The sequence below is a fragment of the Mustela putorius genome, unplaced genomic scaffold (assembly GCF_011764305.1).
Source record: "Mustela putorius furo isolate JIRA1106 unplaced genomic scaffold, ASM1176430v1.1 tig00000198_pilon_pilon_pilon, whole genome shotgun sequence".
Taxonomy (NCBI): domain Eukaryota; kingdom Metazoa; phylum Chordata; class Mammalia; order Carnivora; family Mustelidae; genus Mustela; species Mustela putorius.
In genome coordinates, this window is record NW_025421311.1 from 3336848 (window position 1) to 3355455 (window position 18608).

Sequence of the window (18608 nt, forward strand, 5' to 3'; positions counted from 1 at the left end):
CCATGGGAAATTGCAGGCTGCAGGTGGCAAAGAAACTTGCCGGAAGTCTCAGGCCAGTGCTGGTTTCCATAAGCGGCCAGAACGCATCTGTGGATGGAGGATGTGAAGCAGCAGAATCAGATCTCTGGAAGCATTCAAAGCTGCCACTGAGTGGAGGGCTGTGGGTCTATAGCAGTAGCCATGTGCTGCTGGAGGGTTCTGGTGGTGTGGAGATGCTTGGAAGCCTCTGGAAGGGACAGTGTGGCCTGGGATGTGGTTGGAGCTTCTCAGGACCCCTGCATAGAAAAATAACAGAGGAGGACCACAGGCCAAAGGAATGTCTGCTCATCGTCCCTTGGTAGGTTAATCCAGTGCCTTCTGTTGATGAAGGCTTGCATCCCACCATCCGGCAAAGGAGAATGTTAACAGGATCCAGCATCACAAAGCAGGATACAGAGCCAATATTACGCAAAAAGAAAAGTAGGTTTGGAGCTGAGGGAAGTGAGTTGATCATTGGCATATGAGTCCACAGCTTAGTTGCCAGGGATGCTGGGAAAACAATATGTGGCATTTTCAGGCTCCAAGACTCATGAGGTGATGAATTCCCAGAACACAAGCAAGCATTTCAGAGATCAGGCAGCCGAAAAGAATGACTAACATCTGCCTCATTCTCTCTATTAATCACATAGTTACTTTATAATTTATGCATCGTGTTCACCTTTGTTATCTCAGCTGATGCGTCAAAGTGTCCAGATTGTGTATGTCACATTTAAACATCTTCTCTATAGCTTGGGCTTCATATCATCTTCTTTCTTGTGCATAAGTCAATGTCTAAGAGTAAATTCAGAACACAGGCAAACTCCTGAAGGGTAGCGTCACTGTATGTTTCAGAGAGTCCATCCAGCTTCATACATTTGCATCTCATTGTTACAGAGTTGTCAGAGTCTCAGCAAACAATCATAAGCAATGGTATCTTCAGCATAGCACTATTGGAGGGAATGCTGCTTTAGGTGGGATACCGTATTAGTATATGGCCCACAGGGATGGAAGTGAGAAGGCCACACAGGGATGTGATGCATGCATGAAAATACTTTATTTGCAATTAGATGTTAATAGACTCCTCCATAATATGGAGTTGATCTATTCTTTTTATCTTTAAGAATTTTTTCTTCCCATTACTTGGTTTTTCTTTGGTTTCCAATGACTTGTGTTTTTCTCCTGCTTGACGCCTGCAGCATTTGGTACTAATGACACCCGCTCTGTTTTTGAAGTGCTTTTGTTCTGTTGGATTCCATGAGATGACATTATATTTTGTCCTTATTCTCAGGGCCTTTCTTGCTAAGGTTACTTTGCTAGCCACTCTCTAAGTGCTTCTCCCAAATGTTTGTGCCCGCTCCTCTGAATTCAGAGGCCATTAATTTTTTATAAATCCAAAATTTCTGTCTCCAGCTTTGAATGTATCTGCCCAGTTGCCTTATTGGGTATGCACATCCGAAGTTGGAGATAGAAATTTCTGCAAGCATCTCAAATTCAGGCTGTCCAAAGCTGGACTCACTAGCCTTTATAGCTGTACTCCACCTTGGTGAACACAGCAGCCAGCATTCAGCCAGTTGCTTTAGTGAGAGACTGAGACATCAATTTTGCCTCAGGTTCAGGTGTAATTAATCACCAAAGTCTGTCACTTCCACTTGCTACATTATGTCTTGAGTCCCTGTATTTCTCTCCCTCCTCGTGGATCCAGAATTCTAACCTAGCAATAGTTTTTCCCTGCCTTACTACGATACTGATTCTCAAGTTCACCAGGATCTATTCCTAGCCCACACAGCAGCTCACCTTCTAAAATCACAGATTAGATTATTCTCCCTGTATGCTTCAGAACAGAAAGGTGGCTTCCCAACTGCCTTAGAATGAAGTCCCAAATCCATACTCTCATTACATTGTTCTCTAAGACCTGGCTCTCTACTTCCTTTTCAGCCTCATCATTCACTCGCCATATCCTTGCCCTCTCTAGGCACCAAACAAAGTCATCTTCAGTTTCTTTATATCTCTTTGTAGTTTCCAGCTATTGTATCTGAAAATGTGTTTCCCTACTTGTGAGTGCTGTACTCCTAGTTAACACTCCACCTGAACACATATCCTCAGAGCATCCTTACTCCTCCCCCGCTTTTTTAGATTTTTTTTTTAGATTTTATTTATTTATTTATTTATTTGACAAAGAGAGGTGACAAGTAGATGGAGAGGCACGCAGAGAGAGAGAGAGAGAGAGAGAGAGAGAGAGAGAGAAGCAGGCTCCCTGCTGAGCAGAGAGCCCCATGCAGGACTCGATCCCAGGACCCTGAGATCATGACCTGAGCCGAAGGCAGCGGCTTAACCCACTGAGCCACCCAGGCGCCCTCCTCCCCCGCTTTTAAAAGCATTTGTTCCACTTGTTATCATTTGTTCAATTTAAGAGTAGAGGTCATATGTGAATTCTTTCCTGGGACGCCCCCACCACTTAGCACAATGCCCAGCTCAGAGTCAATGCTCAATATTGCTGAAATAAATATTCTAGCTTTGGTGGGGTTAAATGCTATCACCTAAAGTTCTAATTTGCATATTCCCTAAGTTGTGGGATATATTTTACTTAGTTTTATTGTCTCAGCTTTTAACAAAGGACCTGAAACACACTATACAAATGAGTAATTAATATGCTGACTTAGTACATAGCTACTCAAACACAAAATAGTATTCGAAACAACTAGCTTTTAGATTAAATCCTTAGAAACTTTATCCCATAATGTTTGTGAGTATTATATAAAAAAGAAAGAAAAAATGAAGAGAAAAACCAAGTTGCAAAACAAAAATCTGCCTAAAGTTGCAATACATAGTGGACAGTGGCTTGTATGTTTATCTGCCTGTAAGTGACTAGATGACATAAACAACTCATTTGTCTTAATCGTTAGAGGAAAAAGGAGAACAGTTTATACAGCATGAAAACACTACTGATTAAATATTTGAGTAATTAAAATGTGCTCAGACCCGTAATGAAAGTCTGCAGAAGTATTTGTCATCTTGCTGAGCACAACGATTTCATGAAATACGGTTGGAATGCTACTGGCACACAAGATAGCATATTCTTTCCTTGCTCACAGATCGCATCCTTGCTCTATAAATTTTAAACCTCTATGAATTTATAGGTAGGATCTTACTGTTGTGTTTTTCCTCTCATTTGAATGGGTTTTTTATCTTTACTTTCTGTCTAAGCCAAGGAGGTCTGCTTTACTTAGTATCTCAAGGCCTTGGGCAGTGACTGTAGTGACTGTGTACCTTGAGGATTCACTTTCCTCCTCTGTAAAATGAGATACTCTACCTTGATAGACAGCCATGAAATTCCATAATCTAGGAAATCCATGGTGTCTCTGTCGGTTGATTTCTGTTGGTTTGCAGACCCTCTGGGAGCCTCTTGGGTGTTATCTGCAGCCCGCCCTTGGACGTGGAGGGCAGGGAGAGACAGAAAAAAAGGGGCAGACTTCAATAAAAAAAATTTTTTTAAAGAAACAAAAGAAATAACACAAGGGGAATAAACAAGAAGAAAGAAAAGAAAAAGGCAGACCATTCCAGATTGGTGGGTGGCAGGGTTAATGAGCAAGGGAACGTACCTTCGAGGCTTGTCTTGGGTGTCCACAAATAAACAGATAGTCCCACCTGCCTTCCAGAATCTTAAAGATTTCTGTAGCGGGTTCAGTCACGTATACTGTTCAGATGCTCTCGACATCACATCACTGTCTCAGGGTCATGTTCTTGGGGCAGCTTCAGGGAGCAGGGATGGTAAGTAGAACACATATTCCAAGGACAGGGAGGGGGTGAGGAATCTCTGATCTCCCCCAGGACCAGCTCATGGGTCAACCATTGGTCACATCCTCTTGATGATTTCCCCCAACGATCTCTTCAACACTTGGCATTAATTACTTTATATGTATAACAAAACTTTATATTGCATAATTGCCTTTCCCTTGGATAGAGTGAATAAGCTCTTCATTTTATTTGCTAAGAAACAGATGTACATAAATTTCAATTTTTTTTCCCTAAAGTCTGTGTTCTAATATTAAATCTGTTTTTTTTGGTCATAAGAGATTTTAACTATTCTAAGAAAAGTTAATAGCGGGAAACATGTACTCAAGTTTTAATGCTTTTAAAAGGACTGTGATTATAGTGATTATTGTTGCACCAAGTCATATTCTATTATTTCTCAAAACCCAAAAGTGTTTTCTGTTTTCATCTCTCTCTCCCCCCCCCCCACTCTAACACACACACACACACACACACACATGCAGTCAGAACAATTATTAATAGTGTTCTTTGAATAATGAATCATGGTTTAACAGCATAGGGAATGAAATAGTATTTTTATTAGACATCATTCTGTTCTGTAATGCCCTAATAATTTAGAAGGATGAAGTAAAGGGATTTATAAACCAGGGTGTATTTAACTATGAAATCTCTGGAAAAAGTTCTGAGCATTCAAAAAGCTTAAAAATGTAACCTTGACAAAGTAGCCATAGTGGTTCATTATTTCTATTTTTGTGTTTTCCTTCTTCATGTGTGGCCCCAAGGTCTGACAATTGTTTTTTGAAATTTGGATATAAACAAAATAATATATCAGAACATAAAGGCTTCTCCATTCTAGAATATAAAATTAGAACCAGAAGTCAGGCACTAGTAAAAAATCATAAAACAGCTGGTTTAATTATATGTTGTGAGATATATACTATAGATCTATATATCTATATGCACTATAGATACTATAAAAATACTATCTATTTTTATGTACACAGAAACTACACCATGCAGTTGCTCAGTATTTCCATCTAGTCATGGTTACCTGTAAATTCTCTCTCAAGATTATATGCAGTGCATTTTAGAAAGGCACAACTACCCACCCCCCAAAAAAAGGCATAAGAAGCATTGGATACTATAATCTTATTTGTCTGAGTTATATGTGTATTTGTCCTTTTTAAATGACAGCTGAAGTTTGGTTTGCTTTAAGAGGTGGCTTTTTAAGAGAAAGCAATTTTCCATAATCCTTTAAGACCTCCGATTTCCATGAAGTATATGCATTCTTATATTGCCTTTAACACTAGCAATCAAGGTGTAATGGCCCAAACGTCCTCAGCAGAGCAAGATAGAAGAAATGTCTAACCAGTCATTTTCCTTCAAGGGGTAGAGTAGAATGAATTTTGGAATCAGACCTGGGCTAAAAATTGACCTTTCCCTGCTTAGATATATAAACTTATACAAGTTGCATAACTTCACCAAATTTTATTTTCAACAATGAAAAAGAAAAATGGACAGAATAATACCTACCGTATATGTCTGCCGTGAAGTTTGAGTGAAGTCATGCTTACAAAATGACTATGGCAGAACCAGACATACAGTAGATACTCACTAGTTGTTGGGGTTTCTTCCCATCCCCTTGCCCAGCTAGCTCCTTGGATGTCTTCTCCGTGCTCTGGATGTGGCACTAGAACACTGGGTGTGGAGCTTTGGCCTAAAGCACAGAGCAGGGAGTTGGTAATGGGTTACCAATGTATAAGCTGTGACTTCCAAGGAAGTTAAATGTAAATTCTCATTGCTAAATTGTCCCATCTTAAATCCAATGGGGCAATGTTTTCTTTTATCAAAACACAATTTTACATGTTAGATTTGCTTTCAATGGCTGTTCCTTCCACTTAAAAGGTTAGGCCAAATAGCTTCACAGATCCCGAATACCTTTCACACACAACCCCACTTTGCCTCTGTTCATTTTGCTATTCATTCAGCAAATATTTATTGACCACCAACTCTGTGCCAAGCATTATGCTGAATGCTGGAGATGGAAAAGCAGGATGAGAGAAGCAGTCAGTCCTTGCCGTTATGTCCTGGGAGTACAGACAGGCATGAAACCCATGTCAAAATTCTGCACCCGAGCAAGGAATGACACTCCAGTTATTTTACTGGGAAGCACCATATTCATGAGAACAGTTGTTTCTAAACCCCACTCCAGTAGCTGTCAGATATTATTCCATTCCATTTTTAATTGAGGTTATCCACATCTATGATGTTTTGAAATGATTTTCAGGAAGACAGCTGTGTCTCCTCTGATGAAGAAAAGCTTTCAACATACTATTTAGACCCTTGAAGAAGTTTCTCAAGCATACAGAAAACTCTGCTGCAATTATGCCTCCCAGTTATATAGTATAAAATACAGATGATGACGCGAATGTTTCCATTAAGGAGCCACTTAGAGGTAAAACTAGGTTCCAAATCCTTCAATACCGAACAGTATATCACTGGGTGTCTTGGCCCCCTGCATTCTTCTCTATGGCTGGAAGTTGAAACTGAAGAACCAAACACACCTGTTAGGATTTAGGTGCCCTTTGGAATTGGTTTCTTCCTCTCCTCTCAACTTCTTTCCTTCTAAAGACTTACTTGTTGGAGTCCTTACGGTTATATATTAGGAGTATAAAAGAATCATATGATCTTCACAGCACCCAGATTACTGCTAGGACAGCCAGTTTTACACAGAATGGAGCCTTGCTTCTTGTGCTGAGTGTTGCAAATAGCCTTCTGCTTATTCCTTTATAGGCCTTGGAAGCAAAATGAGCCATGTGTTTCCATTATGATGGCCTGACTCTGGAAAGAAATGTGCAAACAAGCCTGTATATTTTTACTGAGCTCTCAATTAGTTTAATTTAGAATTGAAATATGCTTTCTAGCTGAGATGTCACAAAGCTGAAGGGGGAGCATGTGAGGGCTGTGCAAGTGATTATATCTCATTGTGGTCTTTGACGGCATTGTCCAGAAGCATCTTCAGAGAAGACATCTGAGAAAGTGGAAGTACTTAATTGTGATAGAATTAAAGTGAAATATTTTTGTGGTATTTGCATTTCAACTTGTCATTTATAGTGATTAGCTTCAGTAACTTTATGTACTGTAGCTAACCACCACTTACAAGTCTAAGAAAATTAGCTTTTACATATTAATAATCTATGATAATGCCTTAAGGGCATAAATTAATGAATTCTGGGCCCAGCATGCTCTATCCACCATCTGATTGAGCGTTTTCAAATCCAGATATGAGCAGTTCATCATTTTCATATCAAATACTCAGAGAAAGAGGGAAGATGCTTAACTAGTATGTCCTGACTTTGTAAGGTTTTCCAATAGACTGTTGGCATTTTAAGAGACATTATTTTAAAAATCCAGATATGTGACAAGATGTCTTTTTGAAGAAAGATACATGGCAGGATTCTTAAAAAAACAAACAAAAAAAAAGGTAGAAATTAGGTAGACACAGGGTGACAACAGTACCAGGACAGGCGAGGGCCAGGTGAGGAAGCATTTCACACACAGCTCAGGCTCTGCTGTGCTGGAGAGACTCCCCGCCTCACCATATTCCAGCCAAGTCAGAATTAAGTGTATAGAAATGATAATAGGGGCACCTGGGTGGCTCAGTGGTTAAGCCGCTGCCTTCGGCTCAGGTCATGATCTCAGGGTCCTGGGATCGAGTCCCGCATAGGGCTCTCTGCTCAGCAGGGAGCCTGCTTCCTCCTCTCTCTCTCTCTCTCTCTGCCTGCCTCTCTGCCTACTTGTGATTTCTCTCTGTCAAATAAATAAATAAAATCTTAAAAAAAAAAGAAATGATAATAGAACATCACCATGATGAATGCATAAAACATAGATGATTTTGTCAATGGTAAGAGAACTGTCTCGTTACCCAAGTGTTAAATTGTTTTAAAAAATTAATGTGTAGTTAAGATTATAATTATTTTCCTTATAAGGAATCATGAAATCTCTATGTCATAATAGCAGGCAGTCTTCATGAACTAAGCTTTAATTAAAAACAAATGGTGAGGGGTACCTGTGTGGCTCAGTCATTAAGCATCTGCCTTTGGCTCAGGTCGTGATCCCAGGGTCCTGGGATCAAGCTCTGCATCAGGTTCCCTGTTCAGCAGGAGATTTGCTTCTTCCTCTCTCGCTCCCCGTGCTTGTGTTCCCCCCTCACTATTTTTTCTCTCTGTGCCAAATAAATAAATAAATAAATAAATAATCTTTTAAACAAAAAACAAATGGTAAACAGATGTCCAGTCAAAAGGGAAGGGAGGATGCCCCTAGAGACTGAAAGTAAGTTACCTAGACCATGGGTTGGGGGGACTTAGCTTCCAGAGTCCACTCAGCAACAAGGAAGTAGATTTTTGTGGTTACCGGCCAGTCGTTCCACACTCTCCCAATCTCTCTTCTGTCTTTACTGCCTTTACCAGAGACCGTGATTCCATTCACTCTGCCAGCATTCAGGGAGCACTTTCCATATGCCCATTCCAGAGCCTGAGGTTGCCTCAGTGGATGGGCTGCCAGATTCCCTCTTCTTGCAGAACTCCTGACATCCTGAAGAAAAGAGGTGAATAAGCCATCAAATAAGTAAGGTAATTTCAAATAGTGGTAAGGGCTAAGCACAATATAAAAGAAGGTCACAAGCAAGAGAGTGACTGGAGCTGTGGGAACCTCATTTCCTAGAGGAGTCAGGGAGAGGCTGTTAGGGAGTTGACATTTTCACTGGGACAGGAATGGTAGGAAGTACAGCCAAGGGACAGTCAGGCCAGAGAGAGCAGTTAGAGCCAAGGCCCTAGAGTGGATGGGAAAGTGTATTTAAGTAACAGAAAAAGGGAGAGTCTGGCTTAGTCTAGTGGGTGAGGGGGGCAATGGTGGATGAGTTTAGGGAAGACAAAATCATTAGAGCTTTTAAGGCCACACGGAATTAGTTAAATCGGATGAAAAGCCACTGAAACTTTAAGTCGGGTTGGAGTGCCATCTTACACACTCTCTGCTGAGTGGGCAATGATTAGGAAGGAATAAAACTGGGAACAGGAAGTACAGTCTGGAGACTTTACTAGTAGACTGGGCAGGATAGTGGCAGCATAATAGGGATACAGAGGAGTGAGTGGATTTTGATATATTTTAGGTATTTTAGAAATGAAACCATCAAGATTTGTCATGATTTCAATGTGGGGTAGAAGGAAGGTAAGAATCAATAATATTTTTATAGATGGTCATGCTTTTTATTTGGATGGGGGAAAACAGACACAAGATTCTGGAAGAAAAATAAAGGGTCCTGTTTTGGCCCAGCTGGGTTTCAGGTGCCAAAAAGACAACAAAGGAGAGATGTCAAGTATTGATGTTTGGGTCTGAACTCATAAGAAAAAATAAAACTGAAGTTATTAATCAGGGCATTCTTGACGCATGAATGATATTTGAAGCCCTAGAAATAGATGACATTATCTAAAGAGTGTAGAAGAAGTGCTCTTTCATTACTTAAAGATTGGTCAGACAGGGAGATGCAAGCCAGGAAACTGAGAACCAGCATTCAAATAAGAGGAAATGCAGGAAAGGGTGCTGTTGGGTAAGCCAAGAGAAAATTTTGCTTCAAGGAGTAAAGTTGTAAACTCCTCATTATTATTCCCTTTGGTTACTCTTCTCATGCTGTGCCTGAAGGAAATCATGAATTTCTAAATTGTTGCCACCGCTAGTGCATATTTCCATATTTTTTTTCTGTCAATATTCATTTAATCTTTCACTTTGTTTTGTCATCCCACTCAGTAAGGTCTTACAGGGCACTTACCCTGGCCCACGTGCTGTGTTGTGTGTGTTAGGTTGGATATTGTTGTGGCTAAAATAGGAAGGGTTCCTTATTATCAGGCGGTTTGTAAGATATTTTATGTGCTCTTGGTTTCCTCTCCTACCCTCTGCAATTATTTGTAACGTGTGCCACTTTTCGACAGCTTTATGGAATCTCACTGTTGCAACCTTGCCTCTCATACTGATGCAAGTAGGAAACTATCAACCACACACATCTCAGCTTATCTTTTAATCTGTGAACTCCATGGAATGAAGTACCTTCCCTACACCTGCTCATCTCATTCAAGGCCAGCTTTGTATGTGCCCTGGGCCCAATACATGCTGTCTTTCTGGACCTTCTTTAATTATTACCCCTTTCTCTTCTATATCCTTTCTCCTTCTCTGATGGCTCCATTTCTCAACCAGTAAACATGCTCGTATTTGTTCTATCCTCTCTCTCTGTCTCTTATCTCTCACTGAGATAGACGATAAATATATTCACTCTGTAGTCATGTTTCCTTGAAGACAAATTTAGCATTACATCATTAATGAAGACTACATCTTTTTGGTATCTAATCCAATTGTTACTAGGATCATGAAGATTTATTACTTATATTTATTTATTAAATACCTTAATAAAATAAAATATTTTTTAAATAATAAAATAAAATAATTTAAATTTTATTATTTAAAATAATAAAATAAATTAATAAAATAAAAGGTTTTTTTTAAGTAATAAAATAAAGATTTATTACTTATATTCTAGGATTACCTTTTAGAAGTAGGTATGTCCAGGGGCATTTGGGTGGCTCAGACTGTTAAGCATCTGCCTTTGGCTCGGGTCATGATCTCAGGGTCCTCGGATGGAGTCCTGCATTTGGCTCCTTGCTCAGTGGGGAGTCTGCTTCTCCCTCTCCCTCTGTCCCTCCTCTGGTTCACAAGCTTTCAGGGACTCTTCAAATAAATAAAATATTCAAAAAATTTTAAAGAAAGAAATTGGTACATCTAGTAACAGGATCTCTGTAGTACATGTTTGCACAGGGCATAGCATTTTGATGTTTTGGTGATAGGTTTTTGTTTTTTTTAAAGCACCTAATAACCAAATGCCATATAGTGACTCTCTGTGCTCCCACCACTACATTTATATCCAAGCAACTGGCATGTATTTGTTTCCCTAACATTTCTAGATATTATTGGATTCTGATGTGGTTTAAATATGATCTTTAATCAGAAATAGAAATATTGGCAACCTGCTTGTTGGTTTCTATATCTTTAATCACTATTCAAACCTAACCTCCATAGACAAGTAACATTTCCTTCAATCCATAGCCCTATGGCCTATGGGCTAAGCTAAGGACTCCTCTGTGCTTCCTCATAACCTCTGCCTATCACTTACTGTGTTCACTATCTTGAAGCATCAATTTGTATCTGGCTACTTAGAATGTGAACCTCTTCTCAGTGGAATACACTGTATTAATTGTATTTTGTTAGAAATGCTTAACACAGTGGCTGTAATAAATTAGGCAGCATATAAGCATTTGTTGAATGAAACGATGAGTGGTAGTGTTAAATCTACCTTTTTTTTCTTTTTTTTTTTTTTTGCAGTACATTCTTTCTACTACAGATTGATTAAACACCAACAAACACTTTTTACACTGCTTTATGCAGTTTACCCAAACCAGTAAACAGTTCTGTTTACATTGAAAAATGGATAGCTTAATCATGCAAATTCAAATATCTACAAGGCTGGGGATAGATAGATATATAGATAGATAGAGATAGATATATAGATATAGATATATAGTTTTGGGGGGGGTTGTATGCTACACATCCAACATGGGGCTTAGACTCATGACCCTGAGGTTGAGAGTCCCATGCTCTATGACTGATCTGGCAGGCACCCTCACAGGGCTAGGTTATTTTTTTTTTAAATATTTCATTGATTTATTTAACAGAGACAGAGATATCAAAAGTAGACAGAGAGGAAGGCAGGTGGCAGGGGGGGCAGGAAACAGGCTCCCTGCTGAGCAGAGAGCCTGATGTGGGGTTCGATCCCAGAACCCTGAGATCATGATCTGAGCTGAAGGTAGAGGTTTAACCCACTGAGCCACCCAGGTGCCCCAGGGCTGGGTTATTAACAGAAGTACCTGGAGTGGCATAGTAGAAATAGGAAGTGGTTGGGTTTGCAGCCCAGCAGACATCTAAAGTTCCAAATCCAACAGAGAACTCCAGTAAGATGGGAGTTCAAGGATGTCGGATTTAGGATGTAGTTGGTCATCAGCACACTTGATGAAAGTGGTTCTGGTGGCTGGGAAGTAGACGAGCCAAATCAAATGAGTTGGAAAACAGTGTAAGTAGAAAACCTTATCAACAAAAGTGCCTGGAGAAGGATAGGAGGGTAAGAAGCGGTAGGTGTAGAAGGTTGTTTGATAAAATGAAGGACAGCTGGGCTTATTTTCGGAAGTTGTATAGGGCGGAGGAAGCCTGCAGAGGCAGGAGAAAGGGAAGAGCATCCGATGGATCACTGGCCTGTGCTCTTCCTACATGCACCGCGGTGGTCGGTGAAATTCAGCATATCACTTGGATTTATGTCCCATGACTTGAGAAACACTGAGCTAAGACCACGTCATTTGATTTACATGTGATGGAGGGCTATAAATCATCACAAATTATATGACAGATTGACTTGGCTTGGCATCTGGAGTGTGGCATCTGGAACAGAATGGGGTGACTACCTGATGAAAAGACAGATCTAATTAATTGACACCATCAGGTAAAAGATGAATGAATTATTATGATGTGTTTATATTATGTGTTATTTACATAATAACTTTATCTTAGTGATCTCATTAGTGAAGCAGAATATAGAATATGTGCTTAAAATTTTGATTGGATTATTTCCTTGGAAGTCTTATCCTGATTAGTGTTTGTATCCCAAAATATGTATCTATCTAATACCATCACATCTCTTTAGTGACTAACCATTACATTAAAATTCAGCTTGCTCCCCTCTTATGTATGCATTTCTGAACACACTGATACTTACCTTATTTTATTTTCATTAATTTGTGTATGCATACAGATAGTTCAAGAAGTTCCATTGTTTGAATAATTATCTGTATACTAAGCAACAATAGACGTCATAAGACATAATCAAGTGAATTTTGATTTGAGTGTTTGCAAAAGCTAGATTCTAATACTAAATCTGGAAATAATTATCTTTTAAAATTGGTATCTATTGAGCAAATGAAATACTATCTAAGGGATCATATAGAGATAATATTGAACATTTGATTGACCATCTATCCACATACATAGGAAACCCAATAACCCTCACCTACCAAGGATATAATTCTAGATTAAACAGACCAAAAAAAAATAATAATACTCAAATTAGTACTACTAAACCTGGACATTTGCAAAGGGAAACTAAAATGTGAGTGACAAAATACAGCCAAAAGCAAAGTTATTAGTCTAAGACTTTTTACAGTTTCTAAATAAGTGTATTAGGAGAATGACAAGTTGCTGTGAAAAAGAGAAGTCAGATGGATATTTTTGATGATGCAAATGAAGAAAGCAGACAGAAGATGATTAAATATCAGAAAATACTGTTTATTGAGGAACAAGTGGAATAAATTAAGTTAAAATGCTATGGCAAGCACCAGAGTAGTGGAAAGTCATAATGATTACATTGAAAAGAACACAGTAGGAAAGAAAAAATAATCAAGGAACTTTGTATAGGGTATATTAGTTGTTTTGGGCCTTCTTAAATAGCATAATACTATTTGCACATAAAATGTGATGTTGGAAGCAGCTCAGTATTTGAAATAGAGGAAATCAGAAGTGCTGTTCAGCTTTTTTGGGGAAAGGGGTGCCACCCTTTCCTGTTTCATCAAAGGTTCTCCTGCAAAGCTAAGAAGTCCTCTTAGGAAACTTGTGGGGTTCCTCGAAATGGAGTTTGGAAACCAAAACTTGACAAAGGTATGGTTTTAAAAATGCAATAACAAAGAATTAAGTATTTACATAATTATACTCCGTAATACTATAATTATACATGCATATAATACATTATATGTATAACTGTCTTAAAGTACATGACTTGCTTACATTTTCTTTTCTTTTTTAAAGATTTATTTATTTATTTTAAAAAGAGTGGGTGCTCATCCTGGGGGGATGGACAAAGGGAGAGGGAGAGAGAAACTCCAGCAGACTCCCTGTTGTGCCCGGAGCCCAATAAGGGGCTCAATCCCACGACTAAAGCCTTAAGCCACAGTCAGACACCCAACTAACTGTGCCACCCAGGTGCCCGCTGTTTGCTTAACAGTTTCTTGAACAACCACTAAAATCTGTGTGTATGTTCAGAACCAAACTGAAAGCCAGTGTCTTAGTTTTGAGTTCTAAAGCTCTTCAACTTTTTTCAATAAAGTGAAACAAAAATTATTTGAACCAGATTATTTGCTGACTAAAGATTAAGAGTGGGCTCTCAACTTGTATGGAAATCAAGGGAACAGGACAATATGAAAAATCTAAAAGGGAGCCAAGGGACTCCTAGTTATACACTAAGTGTACAGCACTTACATAAATACATCCAAAGCCTTGGTGGAACTTTCTCAAGGTTAACAGCTGATCCAGCAACTTGATTTATCGGAGAAGGTCTCTTAAGTTATAGAAATTAATTGAATTGAAACACTAGGTACCCAAATGTTACATCATACTGTTTCTTATACCTTGAAAGAAAATTTCAGCCAGTCACACCGTCAGAACAAGTCTTCCAGTTGGTCAGATTACTTAGGTGATCAAATTGTAGTTCCTGGGCAAGCATAGAATTAGAATTGGATGTTTTTTCCTTCATGGAATTTATAAAATCTACTTACAGAGCACCTGGGTGGCTCAGTCAGTTGAGCATCTGCCTTAGGCTCAGGTCATGATATCAGGGCCCTGGGATCGAGCCCCGCATTGGGCTCCCTGCTCAGCAGGGAGCCTGCTTCTCCATCTACTCCCTGCTTGTACTCTCTCTCCCTATCTCTGTCTCTCTCTCAAGTGAATAAAATATAAAAAAAAAAAAAAATCTACCACTTACTAATTATCTCCTGTATAGGGTCATGGTTTTGTATGCATTATCTTATTTAATCTTTGGCATATTATGTATTTATAATTGAGACAATTAAGATTAAATAATTTAGTCAAGGTCACCTGGCTAACAAGTAAAAGCACTAGGATTTAAACTGTTTTGCTGAGTTTGCAGTCATTCCCTTCTATTTTAAAGTCTAGTCTATCCTAGTCTTGTCCATTTGAATATAGATGCTGGTTCCTTAGTTAGGTGTCACTTTTTCCAGAACTTATACAAGATCTCTTAGAACATATTATCTACAAAAGACCAGAAGCATCCCTTTTCTGTTAATTGGTACCTTCTGCTATAGTTATATTGCTCAGACTCTATCCCTAATTTCAGAGGTATAATAAACAAGAACAGAAGAAACACTGCCAGGTTTTATTAATTTATCTTATTTAATTATGCCTCATAATTTCCTAAAACCTGGATATTGTAGAATATGGGTATAAATGTTATTAGGATAATTAATTTTTTTTCCAAGAGCCTACTATTACTTCAACAAAGCAAAATCTAATTTCTTTGTATCACAATAAACTACTCCTAATCTCTAGATTATCTAATATCCTCGGCTTCTTTATAAACTTAGCACTTAAAAGTAGTAACCAAAATCAGAAAACATCAACATTTTAGAGAATTAAGGACATTTTAAACTAGCGGTATAAGACAAAGAAAAATGGGACCTTTCACCATATGTCGTAAACTATAAGAATTTGGATTTCAGTGATGCTTTCCTTCTTAAACAGAAAAAGTATTTTTTTAATGCAAGCCTGTATCCTTTAAAAGGTAAATTAGAAAAAGTTACCCAAGTTAGGGCTAGGATTCAGTCATGCTGAAGAAGGGATTAAAATGATGCTAGGAAAGAATCTTGAGAAGAGGTGTTTGTGTGTGTGTGTGTGTTTGTTTCTCTTTATGTATTTGTCTCATTGTTCTTGCAACAACTAGGAGCATAGACAGGAAAGAGAAGGAGGCTGTGCACCTGTTCACCGCAGGTTCTTACTGCAAGAGCACTTGGTTCTGTTGGGTTTTGAAATTGTCTTGTCTTCACTTTATAGCCTACCTATAAGCTGCACAGCTCGTCACAATACGGCCAAGTATCCAGGGCACCCCGTAGTGATTTTCCAGAGAGCTTAACTTGTGTTCACACGTGGTTCTAGAGAACTCTAAGGTTGTGAGGGGGAAAAAACGACAACTGCAACTGCAAAAAACAAAAAAGCCACAAAGTAACGAATTTAGGTAGATTTATCTCCGTTTTATTTTAGTTCTTGTTCTTTCATTTGGAGCATATTCCTCTGTCTTCTCTTTTCGTTCGACTTCGTGTGTTTGTTTCTGTGAGCTAGGCGAACGACTACCTTTCCTGAAGTTGAAGGAGGGATCCCATGGAAGGTCGTCCCCAGTGTAGACTGTGTATGTTGGGGGTCCCCGGTGGGATGGCTGCAGGTGAAGTGGGCACTGGCTGCGGTGGTCCCCCGGCTCTCTGCACTGAGGGTGCCCCGGGGGAGACTGCAGAAGCTGAAGCTGGTGAAGCGGGACGCCTGGCCCTCCAGGAACTCGGTGTAGGGCGGCGTAGGCCATGCCCTGGTGGGGCCGGAAGCACGCGCCCGCAGCTGTCGGGGGCTCGAGGAGTGCTGGGCGCCTTTTTCACCTTATCCCGCTGGCTGGGGGTGCCCCGCTGTGCACCACGCTGGGCCCTCGTTGGTGAGACGCCTGGGAATGGTGCGGGCTGGGGGCGCGGGGCGCACTGCGGCGGCAGGCCAGCCCGGCGGCGCCGACCCTGCCCCGTGGGATTGAGGTGGCTGGGGAACGGCAAGCGTGGGGCTGGCTGGCCTCGGTCTCAGGGTTGTTCCGGCAGCTTCCCCCGCTGTTCAGTGGAGCTCTAAGGCTGGGTCGTTTGTATGCTAGTTGCTCTTTTAAACTGCGGGTTGTTTTCCTGTGCCCGAGGGCATCTGGGGCTAGAGCCAGGGCTCGCGGAGGCAGCAGGCCGGCCGCGGCGCCGGAACCCGGTTTCCGTCAGCACCAGGCGCTCGCCAGGTGGACGCCAGTGTAAACAGTGGCGCTCGCCAGCCTCTGGAGCTGGAGAGGTTCCAGCCGCTCCCCCGCTGCTTGGCAGGGTTCTAGGGCTGAGGCCTTTCTGTGCCGGTTGCTCCTTCACACCCGGCCGTCTATCCGCGCCCCACAGGGCACACGGGTCGGCTCCGGGTCCCTCCGTGCTCGCACAGCCGGGGCTTCCCCGTGTCAGCGCCTCCTCTCTGTCCCTCTCTGCCTGGGGTCCTTCTGGCTTGTGGGCAGGAGCGGCTCGCCAGCTCTCGGTTCTCCTCTCGGAGGAGCGGCTGTCCAGGTCGGTGTCGACGCGAGGGGCGGGGAGAGCGCGGGCTCTTCCTGCGGCGCCATCTTGCACCGGAAGTGCAGATTGGCTCCGTGAGGAAGGACGCCTTCGTGGAGGACAGAATTAATTATACGCTTCAGTTTTACTCTTTCCTGATGTGACATTCCCAGATGTCCGCATGACTCAGACTTCTTTTACCCTCATAGACAGTTGATGTGGAAGTCAGCAGGTTGAGAGTGTGCTCACAGTTGTGTGGTTTTTTTCTTTTCTTTCAGTCTGTTCCCAGTACTCCAGAGGAGTTTTTGCGATTTTCGGACTCTATGACAAGAGGTCGGTGCATACCTTGACCTCATTCTGCAGCGCCTTACACATCTCCCTCATCACACCCAGTTTCCCCACGGAGGGCGAGAGCCAGTTCGTGCTGCAGCTGCGGCCGTCCCTGCGGGGCGCGCTCCTGAGCCTGCTGGACCACTATGAGTGGAACTGCTTCGTCTTCCTGTACGACACGGACCGGGGTGAGTCCGCGCTGCGCGGCCGAGCGCTGCTCTCGGTGCGCCGCGACCGGCCCTGGTGTCGCTCGTGCGGCGCGCCGAAGTGTTTGGAGCCGGAGTGTGGCTGGGATCAGCAAGTGCGCGATGCGTATGATTAGTGAACTTAGCCTGACTGGGCCACAGGCCGTCATTAAACAAGCTCCAGACGCGCATGGTGGTGGGTGAGGAAGCCATGCTCTGTCACTTGGCCGAAATAAAAGGATTCCGTGAAAATGTCCGTGATGGTATTTCAAGTACGATCAGGAAGTAAACAGGTCTTTTACCTCGAGTGCAGATGATTTAAGATCATCTTAATGATGATTTAAGGTCTTGGAAGATCTTAAGAAAGTTGCAGGTTGAGTTTTGTGTCTACTTCTGTGTATCTCAAATTTTATTTTAAAAAAGGAAAAGTAGCAGTTTGGAAGCATAGCATTGAGTTTGAAGTGTAGAATTTTTTAAATTAAATTCCGTTAGCCAGCACAGAGTACATCATTAGTTTCAGATGTCGTGTTGAAATGTAACCTTGAGTACTTGAAGCGTCGTGTCAGTGCAGTACGGATTCGGTGGGAGGGCTTGTGCGCTAGGAACCTTTACTTCATCAGGCTGTGGAGATCAGTAAGTGACACTGTTCCACTCATGCATTGGGAAAACGGGGTGAAGAATGTTGGATTATTAACAGTCCATTCATTTGTGGGCCTGTTTGAGATACTCTGACTTTACAGTATGAGACATAACTTACGAAGTTCCCATATTCATTCTTTTTTTCTTTTAGTTTTTTTTTTTTTTTAATTTAGTGACTAGAATGATAGCAACATATTACATTACAATTTAAACAGCAAGAAAACCCCTGTGGGTTTTTGTCTTCAATCTTTTTTCCTTAAAGACTTTGATTTTTTATCAGAAGTTGGAATAATTGAGCGCCTGGGTGGCTCAGTGGGTTAAGCCGCTGCCTTCGGCTCAGGTCATGATCTCAGAGTCCTGGGATCGAGTCCCACATCGGGCTCTCTGCTCAGCAGGGAGCCTGCTTCCCTCT

The 18608-nt window shown here is 41.1% G+C and overlaps 1 protein-coding gene across 9 annotated transcripts in view; it reads left to right on the forward strand.

Moving 5' to 3' along the window:
• Positions 1-18608, forward strand: part of GRIA4 (glutamate ionotropic receptor AMPA type subunit 4) — a 378736-nt gene that overhangs the window by 120584 nt on the left and 239544 nt on the right. For all 9 annotated transcript variants that reach the window (XR_006605952.1, XR_006605953.1, XM_004764438.3 and 6 more), the window contains exon 4: positions 17321-17560. Coding sequence is in view for 7 of the 9 variants with exons in the window: in XM_004764438.3 (XP_004764495.1) it covers positions 17321-17560 (240 nt within the window). In the remaining 2 variants the exon portion in view is untranslated. The remainder of the gene's footprint in view (positions 1-17320; positions 17561-18608) is intronic.